The 11497-nt window shown below is 39.4% G+C and overlaps 1 protein-coding gene across 1 annotated transcript in view; it reads left to right on the forward strand.

Annotated features, from left to right (window-relative positions):
- dipk2aa (divergent protein kinase domain 2Aa) overlaps positions 1-10331 on the forward strand; it is a 34340-nt gene extending 24009 nt beyond the window's left edge. Inside the window, exons 3-4 of the mRNA XM_017714670.2 lie at positions 1816-2119; positions 9263-10331. Coding sequence (XP_017570159.1) covers positions 1816-2119; positions 9263-9603 — 645 coding nt within the window. The 3' untranslated portion in view covers positions 9604-10331. The remainder of the gene's footprint in view (positions 1-1815; positions 2120-9262) is intronic.
- Positions 10332-11497: the final 1166 nt, after the last annotated feature.

An 11497-nucleotide genomic window follows, 5' to 3' on the forward strand; every position in this document is an offset into this window, starting at 1 on the left:
CAGCAAGTTGTTGTTTTACATGAATTATTTCTCACTTGTATTCGGTGGAAACTACAGTTCGTACTGCTTTCATGACTGTAGGTAGAACAGGAGATATTTTATGATTTGAAATTAAAGATATTCCTTTCAGTTTTCTCATGTTTTTGTCACTTTGACCCGTCAGTTCAGAATGTGAGTGTAATTTATTATGTAGCATAACTACATAATTATTACAGCTTAATCAAACAGCGTTTTACAGGCTTCAAACACTTATTAATAATAGTCCTGGAATACATTCACCCCTCAAAACAATGGCCATGCGACAGAACAGATATGCTTCTGTTTTTAGTGCTTCGATTCACACCGGACGCATTTTACCTCCGTCAAAACATGAGCTTTTTATTTTTTAAGCTTTTACTCAGTAAAGATCCAGTTAAATCGCACTTTCTGTACAGCGTTCTGAAATACGGAGATCTGCTGTGAAAAGAGAGAATAATCTTGCATGAAGCGTAGATTGAACGCATTCTGGGATCTGGATAAAGATCACTACACTTATTTATTTGAGATGAACCAACCTTTTATTCCAGATTTTGCTTTGAGCTTGTGCCTTTTTTCCCCCCTCTTTTTTTTTTTTTTGTTTATTTTTGTAAAGTCTCAGAGACAAGCCCGTCATTCAGCTAAGCCAGCTATAATTTATTTAATTTTAGTGTTTAACAATAAGTGTTCTATCTGAAGGCCTTCAATGATGAAGTTTATTTTAGGCTACAATTCATGTGGCTTAAAGACGAGGCTTCCAACTGCTAAACAGAGAAGCGAATGCCAACGTAACAAATGAAGAGCAAAGTATTTATATTTTTTGGCTCAGTTCTGGAAATTACAAGCAAATAACCCAACAAAATGACAGTAATAACTCTCCCACTCCCATCATTCGTTACAGCCATGAATAAGCTGTTTATACTGTACGTACAAAAGTTGGTAGAGACCTTCTCGTGCAAATTTTCCAGATAATGCAGCTCCATAGCTCCACATCGCAAAGCTGAGGGGCTTTATCTCCTAGCAGTGCTTTTCTGTAGAGGTTATTAAAGCTGTGTTAAATATATCAGAACAAAATCTCGTATGTCCAAAATGATGAGAAGGAAAAGACCTTCTTTACTTTTAATGTGCGTCAGTGAAACCAGACTTTTTTGATCATTTCTTTTGGTCTGTTCATCTTGAAATTTACACACGATGTAAAGGGCAACAGGCATTTTCAGACTGTCAAAAACTGAAAAGCGCAAAAAATGGAGAGATGAGATTTTGTCCCGACAGCAGCGATATGCTAAAAATAAAACTCACCAATAATAGAATAATGCAAATAAAGAAATGTGTGTACAGTGTAATTTGATATGTGGGATTGTGTTGGCTTAACCACTGCAAATTCTCTCTGCTTGAGGAAGTCCAGTATTTACAGTTAGTGTCCAGTACCTTGTATATCTAATCAGTTCATCATTAAACAAATCCATGCAGTGGCTGAACTGCACAAACCTGTTCTGACCAGCTCACAACACAGCAATAACTTCACAGAAAACAAGGCACTTTTTTTAGACATTTTTATTTGCAACACGCATTTACTGCCCAAATTTATATTCATTGTCTTTCTGCTTTCCACAGTACGGGAGGTACAGGAGCGTAGCGTGTGAGTGAAAGTATGGAAAACCAAGAAACCTCACCTTGATTCTCTCTCTCTCTCTCTCTCTCTCTCTCTCTCTCTCTCTCTCTCTCTCTCTCTCTCTCTCTCTCTCTCTCTCTCTCTCTCTCTCTCTCTCTCTCTCTCTCTCTCTCGACGTGTCTTGACAGAGTTTCCCTTCAGATGAGGGCTGGCCGTTTGCCAAGTACCTGGGGGCGTGCGGTCGCATGGTGGCTGTGAACTACGTAGGTGAGGAGCTGTGGAGCTTCTACAACGCGCCGTGGGAGAAGCGAGTGGACCTGGCCAAGCAGTTGATGGACATCGCCGAGCAGCTCACCAACAACGACTTCGACTTCGCTCTCTACCTGCTGGACGTCAGCTTCGACAACTTCGCTGTTGGACCCCGGGATGGAAAAGTGATTGTCGTGGATGCGGAGAATGTCATCGTGGCAGACAAGAGGCTCATAAAGCAAAGTAAGAGTATGATGATTGTGGAGATGTTTATTTGCATTTGGAATGGCTGGAATCAACATTTACATTTTATATACATCTTGGCTTTCTTGTGGAAGCAGGCCTTTAATTCGGTAGTTAAGTCAGCAGGTGAGAAAATATCACTGCTGTGGAATAAAATCTTGTATCTTCATTTTTGTCGTTTTTCAGGTTTTTTTACATCATTTGGAAAAGTCTGTAGTCCTTTATATTGTATGAAAATTTCATGATGAATGGACTAGAAGTAATAGCCTAAAATGACTTGGAAAGAAGTCTTGGTTCCTTTGACTTCCATTTAAAGTAAAGTAGGTTTTTTGCTTCTCCTGTAAAGTTATAATTTTGGAGATATGAGGTTTTGTTCCGACAGCAGTGATGTACAGTATTTACAACTTACCATGGCTAATGTCACAAACAAGTTTTAGAGGCGTATACCCCATCAGTTTGATTTTTATAGATTACTCTAAAGATCTCATACAGCGTCAGAAGCTACGTAAGCAAGACTCTGAGATTTTTCAATAATCTAGTAAACAGTTCAGTAATCCAGCACAGTCAGTTCTTAATTTTAAGGGCCCATATGACAAAAAAAGCAGATTTTTCTCTTTTTTGAGATAAAAGTTTGATTTAGTGTGTAAAAACTTGGTTTGACTCTCCATTCCCTATATTTGGAATTTAAGCTGGAAAAGTTTTGTAATGTCACAAATGCAACACATCTACATAAATCTGTCTATTCAGACAACAATTAAGCCCCGCCCACTCACACCAAAGTTGGAATGGAGTGGAAGTCAATTCCTCGGATATTTGTATTAAAATACGCAAGTAAAATTCTTTCATTCAAAATACAATTACTGCTTAATTTCAATATTTTTAAATTTTAATTTAAAGAATTTGAGGGGGAAATGAGGTGAATGTGTTTTTTTTTTTTTTCCCCCACACTAAAAAAGGTTAATTCTAAGGAATAAAGCTGAGTTGGAAAATAGAAAATGGTCATGTAAAAGTGAACTGCTGTGTTTAGTAGATAAACATAACTACATAGACCTTATAAATTATTTACTAGAATAAATGTAGAAAATGGGCTCTTATTATACGCAGTTTTAGTGTTGTGTTCTTCACTGTTAAGCTGTAACAACGTCAGTACTTTTGTGTTCAATCCAGTTACCATTGGGCAGTAATCTGTTTTTATTTTTTGGCATAGTATTGAGGATCGTGGTGCTATATTAAAGTCAGAGTTTTGGGATTATAACAGCCCTTTTTTGAGATTACTTAGTGTTTTGTGGTCAGCATGTGATGCAGGGATCCAGTTTGCACAGCGCTGATTGGTCGGTTATAAGCTTCCATGTTTTTGGGTTAGCTTCGTTAGTGCAAAATTTAATGAGCAAACTAGAGGCACAAAAAATGTCTTGGGTGTCTTGCTGTGTTTGAGGTCAGAAGAAAGTTCTTCTTTTGCCATCTCCTCCAAAGCGTAAGACACCATATTCAGGCATAGTTCTCTGAACGTTCTGACCCATTTTCAGTTTCTTTTTTCTCCCTCAAGCTCAGTAGGTGCATCTTTATCTTTCCTTTGCTTTGGCCCTGTAGTACTGTCACAGATCACTGTGAATGTACTGCCGACATTTCAAGCTGTAAAATTGTAGGCTGAAACCCCCTGTGGACATCCCACTTTCTGAAACTCTCAATTAAAGTCTTGCCGGTGCTATTTTGAGCTTCTTCAGAACATCTCCTGAGTTAAAGCACTTATCTGCAAACGTGCTCCCTGCTTTGTGCCGAAATGACCGGGTGTCTACTTCTTTTGGATTTCAGAAGTCTTGTTGTGGTTTTTTATCAAAACGTGATATTGATGTCTCCTCAAATAATGTCAAATAAAAATAATCTAAAAATAAAGTCTGAGGTAGTAAATGAGTTCTCTTCGCAAATGATAATGACACAACTGTCAGGACTGATATTGTGGTCTGAAGCCACTTCTTGTCCTGTAGGTTTAGCTTTTTGGCCAAATACACTTGAGCAAGCTGCTAAGTTAAATAACACAAGTTACATTAAATTACATAACATATTTAATGAAATGGTGAACTTTGTGATGGGAACATTTTATTGTTTTTGTTATTAAATATAATTGCACTAAATATATCCGCTTCAAATTCACACACAATGTCTGTTCACTTTGTACTTACAAAATATTTATCATTTTAATTTTTATAATATATTCAAAAACAAAATTAAAAGGGAAAAAGTATCTACTATAGTAGAATGCACATATATGTAAAAGTTAATAACATATGTAAGTACTGCATATTCAGCCTATATATATATATATATATATGTGTGTGTATGTTTGTGTGTGATATATATATATATATATATATATATATATATATATATATATATATATATATATATATATATACATATATATATATATATGCAAATTGCACCTGGTTTCAATATAAAAGATGTCATTGGGTTGAATAGATTTCATGCAGCAACTCGCAGTTTCATGGTGATGCACAGCAAAGACCTTAAACATTCCTGTTAAAACAATAGGTTTGATAATGTGCAGTTGGAAAGTTTGTGGAAGTTCATGGACAGATGAGCCGTACAAGATTTCTCTCAGAATCTTGATACGCAGCGATGAACTGGACCACAGTCGGCTCCGTCCTTACAACCCACACAACTCCTTTCTGAGAAAGAAGCTCAGAGATGCACATTTACAATTTATACATGAGCGTTTAGACTAATTGTTACTCTTTCGGAACAACGGACCCTCGTCAGACGACACAAAAATAGAAGTATTTGTTAGTAATTCAGCTCGTCATGGTCGGACAGTGTTCACTCCAGTGAAGTAGGAAGGTGGGAGAATCATGCTGCTCTTCAAAAGTTACTGCAGTGTTAAATGTCCATGAAGGAAACGTGAATGTGATGTGCCGGGAAATATTAGAGGAAAATTTAATCAGCATAGATATAGGAGAAGATGGATATTTCAACAAAACGACCCCAAACATACGACCATAATCACTCAAAACTGGTTTCTAAAGAAGGCCAAGGTGCTTGCATGATTTTCTAAGTGAAACACATCCTTAATAGGGTGGTGCCATGGGCCTGACTTGGCCAGCGGGCCTAGAGTTTGACGCATGGGCTGTTAAGGACGGATTAACTTAAAGGTTGAACTGGTAGTTTGACTGGGGACGTTCAGACCTTTGTATGCTGCCAACATAAATGTCAATATTGTCTGAAGGTCTTATTGCCACTTAAACTGCGTGTAGAGGAAGCTTCGGTGTGACTTTTCTCCAGTCAAAATAGTTACTACACAAGACATTAATACTAGATCTCAAACACACACACACACACACACACACACACACACACACACACACACACACACACACACTCAATCTGCCAGCCCAGTTGGGATTCTCAGAAGGGCGCACACTCTCTTGCTCCATTACTCTGAGGCACCTGCCAACACACCAGCCTCCAGATTTTGGACAGCAGTTTGGACTTTGCAGCACTGCACGAATAGGCCTGTTCCTGTACACAGTGCTGTGTCAAAGTCTTGGGCAGCCAAGAACCCACTTGTTTTAAATATTTAACAGTTATTGTCTTTGTGAAGGCCAGTGAGGTGAGCTTGAACTGTAAGGTGCTTTACAAGCTGTTCATCTTCTCTCTGACCTAATTAAGAAAGCTTGTGATGGATAGATTCATTACCAAAGGAACGCTTCTGTGACTCATGTGCCGACTGTAACATGAATCTTATTCCAGACCAGAAACATTGCCAGTCTTCATCAAGTCTGTGGTCTGTATCGTTAGGAATGATCGAATGAGAGAGCTGTAAGTTCAGAGGTGATTTACTAGTGGCCTAGTGGGCGAGACAACAACTACATTGATCTTTACCGTGATTCTAACCATATTGTGGATTTAATCAGTGCTTGTGTTTCTCATTAAAAAGAGAACCTGATTTATTCCTGTTTAATGGTGAAACGCTGAACAAAAGTCGTGGTGCTCATGGTTTTTGATCTTTTTATATAGGAACTCTCTAACCATTCATTTAATCTCCACGTCGTGGTGTTCAATGGTGGTGCTGTAGAGGTTATTAGATTTAAAGACTAGGAAACTCCCCTTCGGATTATGTATGCTGAAGGTAGAAGGACCTTATGAAAAACCGCAACTACACAGGTGGATTTTTGGGGGTGGGTGGGTTGGTTGGTTTGTTTATTTATTAATTTAGGAGGGCAGATAACTGGCTAACTAACTGACTACCCACCCGCTGACTGCCAGGAAATCGGATATTTCATTGTGTCCATATAGCTGTAGTTACTGGCTCCAAACCATCACTACAGTGCAGAGAACTGATATCTGAAACCCCAAGAATGACTGGTCAGAAAAACAGGACGACAAGCTAAAAGCTTGGTAGCTGGCTATTTATATACTTTACCTCAGTTTGACTTCTTTTCTCTGTCAAAACGTGTCTGTTCTGAATAAAGGTAAAATGGTTTTCTTTACAGTTTTGTTTGATGTCTGAGGTAGAAGTGGGAGACGTGGCAAAAACGTCATCACAATGCCTCAAGAAGTTTTCACAATATCTGATATGTTGGAATATTTTTTTCTTTTCTGATGCCTGAGAAGGCAGAACAGATCCAACTAAACGGGGCTATTTACGCTCTCTTTAAGCCGACGAGCCCCTGGGAGGCGTTTCAGTACAGATGATCCAGGATATGCTTAGAAAAAAACTTGTGATGTAATTTCACAATAGATATCATAATAATTAAATCTGATCATATTGCGCAGTCCTACTTGGGTGTATTTATTAGTCAGGACACCACAGGGATCATCAGTGGTTGTACGACGAATTTACGTAAAATGTAGTGAGAGAACATTAATGAATGAAAATATGAAAACAGCCTAAAATCAGCCTGATGAGCCTGAGGTGTCCAGTACGTGAGAAAGGGCATTAAATTCTAGTTTTTGGGCTGGAATGCCTGTTTAAATGGTGCCTGTACCAACAAATCAAACCTCAGAAGTGTGAAATGCAGTGACGTGTATTGCCTGTCGCAATTTTTGCCTTTTCACCCAGCCCTACATTGGCCATAATGACTGGAAGTGAAGGAGATCTTTCCCATCCAGTGCAATTATTTATTTTTTTTGATATGCTTCAGTTTTCCTGAGCTGCATGTCCACTTGACCTTCAGCAGTGCTGAAGTTTGTCCTACGTGAAGTTACATGACATTTCCTCTATCAGACTTTACCTCTGGATTTCTGCAAATAGCAGCATGGAGGTGTGTGTGTGTGTGTGTGTGTGTGTGTGTGTGTGTGTGTGTGTGTGTGTGTGTGTGTGTGTGTGTGTGTGTGTGTGTGTGTGTGTGTGTGTGTGTGTTCGTTCCTGTCATTCTGAATGGCTGTTCGGAGTTGCCTCCTCCGGTTCTGCTCGTAATTGGCTCCCCGGAGGGTGATTGGCAGTGCAGTGACTTCATTTTCTCTAATTAGTTATTGGCGCACGATCGAGTTGTGTCAGATGACCAGGAAAGCGGATCTGCCCTTCTTAGTGCCTCTGTATGACTGAATATAGTTCTGCTGATGAATTGTCGTTGCACTTTGCTGAGTTGTCGTGGCCCGCTCTTTTCCGGCTTCCTGCCCCAGTTACTAAATCTTGGAGATGTCGCAGAGCCATTCATGACTCCAGATAGGCTGGGCGTACCTTACTAAAGCACATTTAAAGCGGTAGTTTGGCAGAATATTGAATGTACTCAGTTTATCCCTCACCACAAATTCAATTTATAAGCCAAGACACATTTTTGGCCTGAAGATCACTTCTTTAGTTTTGTGCTGGAGCAATGAGGATAATGCAGCTGACAAGTAATGATGGCTTATACCACACTTATGATCACACGCTTCCCTCAAGCCACTTTGCGTTGTTTAGTAACCTTAAACCTCAAATGGTGTGGTTTTTGCACAATTGTGTCACACTGTTATCTACAAAAAATGGCCAAAAATATCCATTTTAAATCCGGACCTTTTGTACTTTAACTTTCTGTTAGTTATCAGAGGATTAGCTTTGTTGCTCCAGAGCAGAACAGATCTTGGCTACTCCATTTCATTTTACACAAAGCTGTAATTCTGATATTACTGATTCAAGACAGAAGCAGAATTTTTACTGCTGTGTGATTACTTATACAAGAGATCACAGAAGATAACGCAGCTGTCAGAAGAAAACCTTGCATCATTTTTCAGTTTTTGGCATAGTTTGAAAATGCCTGCAATGCCTACATTGTGTATAAATTTCATTAATAAAGGACCAAAAGAAAAGGCCCAGAATGACTTGGAAAAAGTCTGGTTCCATTGACTTACATTAAAAGTATGTTTATGTTTGTGAAGTTACCATTTTGGAGATACGAGGTTTTGTGCAGACAGCAACGCTATATATAAAATATCAGATTTAGGTCAGTGTGTCCACCCTTTCACTACATTACAGCCTCCATTCTTTTCAGCAGACTTTCCGTTTTCCCTGCACATCTGAAGTTCAGTCTTAGAAGTTGGTTTTACATTTTTTGCTTCTCGTGATCCAAATGATCCCAAACACATTCAGTGATGTTGGGGTCTGGACTCTGGACTGGTCAGTCCATTGTTCTGAGAACCCCAGCAGCTTCTTTGGTGATAATCTGTTTTCTTTTCTTAGTGATGGCATCTTGACAGCTGCACATCCTAAAGACCCATAGTGCTGATTTTTTTTTTTTTTTTTTTTTTTTTGTCAGACCTGAAGAGACGAGCATGATCTCCTCTGAAAGTTGGAAGCTTAGCTGACGTGCTGGTGTTTTGGTGATCTATCAGGTCTTGTGTGGTTATTAGAAACTGGTCCTTTTCCCCCACTTATTTCTAAGTGGATTATCTCATGTCTTTATATTTATACATACACGTGTGTGTGTGTGTGTGTGTGTGTGTGTGTGTGTGTGTGTGTGTGTGTGTGTGTGTGTGTGTGTGTATATACAAAGCATCAGATGACAAAAACATAGCTAGCACTGTATTCAGTTCAGTTGAAAAATGACCACAACTAACAACAAAGATTTATTGAGCCTCATTCATCGTCTGAGTCATTAACCGCACTCACAGCCTGTGACCTTCTTTCTCGCTCCCCCTCTCCCCCAGATAAACCGGAGAACTACGACGTGTGGTACGAGAGCCGCTCCGAAGAGTGCGACAAAGAGGCCTGCCTGTCTTTCTCCAAGGACATACTGTGTTCGCGGGTCACCGTGGACCACAACTACTACGCCATCTGCCAGAACCTGCTTTCCCGTGCTGCTACGTGGCGCGGCACTACGGGGGGCCTCCTGCATGACCCCCCTGCCGACATGGCCAGGGACGGGCGCCTCGCCTCTCTGCTGGACGAGTGCACCAAGCCTCAGAAACGCTTCGGCCGCTTCCAGGCAGCTAAGGAACTGCGAGAGTACCTCACGCAGCTAACAGAGCAAGCAAATGCTAAAAGGTAGTACACGCTGAAGAGGTGGGGGTGCTGGACTTCCCCTCCCTTTCTGATACAAACTGGGCCTAGTAAAGCAGCAGGAGGCACTGGAATATTCTGTTAGAGGTATTCTTTATACTTGTTTTGCTCTGTTTTTCTTTTACACCCAGACCGGAATGGCGTTTCTGCCCATCAGACACGTTCCTAGCTTTGAAAGAGGCCTTATCTGAGGCTAATTAAAGGAGTTTGCACATGGACTTGGATGAGAGGGTGGGTGAAGATTCACAGACTATAAGCAGGGAAGTTGTATGTGCGAGTGCGTGTGTGTGTCTGTGATGCCGCTGAGCCGATGCTAATGCAGAAGCCTTGTTAGCAGTAATGGGCATGATGCGACTGGGCTTCAGTCAGCCCGTCTGGGCTCTGATCAGGATCCTCTAATGAGGTTTATGTTTAATTTATCGAGCCTCGTGCAGCAAAATGACCCAAAAGCAGCAGCTATGTTCGTTACACACTTTTTTGTTTTTGTTTTTTTGTTATTGTGTTTTGTTATTGTAAGATTTCTTAGTCCTTTGTAGAAAAAAAAAAAACTTTGAGTATTGAAAGGACCTTCAGTAGGATGTCTTACCAGTTTTCTAATACTGTAACAGCAGATTTCTCCTTAAATGAAAAGAGCAGTAGTATTTGGACAACGGGCCTTGTGCGCATAGGAATATCAAATATGAAAATGTGCATAGGAGAACACATTAGGGCAGCATTGCAAAGTATGCAAGGACAGATACCAAAGAGTACACTGCAAAAAAAATGATGGCAAGTGAAATCATCTTAAATCTAGTTGATATGTTTCTCCTTTTGAGATCGTTTTTTAAGAATATTAAAAGATTATTTAACTTTTTTTTAAAATAATTTGTCTATACGTTTTCCATGTTTTAGTTGTTTGATTTTCCCCCCTACTTAATGTTAAATTATCAAATTCCAACCTTGCTTTATCTCTTATAATTAAACAGAATGTTTTTATTATTGTGCCCATAGGACTGACATATGTAAATGAGCTCTGTTCTGATGGGCTATAGGCTGGATAGGTGAATATATGTAAAGTTGGTTTTGTGACATCACAAAAAGTTCCTTCAAAATGGGCTGGCCATATATGGACTGATGAATGGTTTTTACAGTGTTTACATCAAAAACCAAACTCTTATTTCTAAAAACGGAGAAATTTGTTTTTCTACTAAATGGGTCTGTTTTGTCTGTGGGCTTTTTTTTTTATCTGAAATTGCCTTTTTTGTATGTTGTACTTTGTTCACTTAAGATATTATTTCTCAAATTATCTGTCAGTAGAATTGGACCATTTCTCTAGATACTTTATTTCTCTAAAAATAAGTTGAATAATCTTATAAAGCTCTCTCAGCAGTCTCTAAACGAGAGGCTGACCTGTTCAGTAGGTTTAAAATGATTTCACTTCCCAAGATGTGGTTTTTCACAGTGTACTATCTTCATGATTCAGTTTTCTTTCTCTTCTTTTTGTATTTTTGGCCAAGATCGGTCAAAAAGTTAAGCACAGCCCTTTTTCCAAACTGCTTTTCATATTGAGTTTCAGCATACTAGTCCTTCCCCCCCCCCCCCCCCCCCCCCCCCTTTTGTTTTGGACCAATACAGTTGAAATGTTCATGTGTGGGCTCTCCTAATTTAATTTGTCAAGTCGCACTTGCACTACAAAACAAGCATCGCGTTTACAGAAACGAATTGCACTACATGTCAAAGACTGTCAATCCTTTCATTACTGTCTCCTTCAGAAACTTCAGACGCATCGTGACTGTTTTCATTTTTGCTCTAGAAACATGTGAAACGTTAATTTTGTGGGCAGCAGTTTTGGATTCATAACTAGACAGTTGGACTTGTTTTGTCATTCATGCTCTTGTGCATCT

Source organism: Pygocentrus nattereri, chromosome 2, assembly GCF_015220715.1.
Source record: "Pygocentrus nattereri isolate fPygNat1 chromosome 2, fPygNat1.pri, whole genome shotgun sequence".
Taxonomy (NCBI): domain Eukaryota; kingdom Metazoa; phylum Chordata; class Actinopteri; order Characiformes; family Serrasalmidae; genus Pygocentrus; species Pygocentrus nattereri.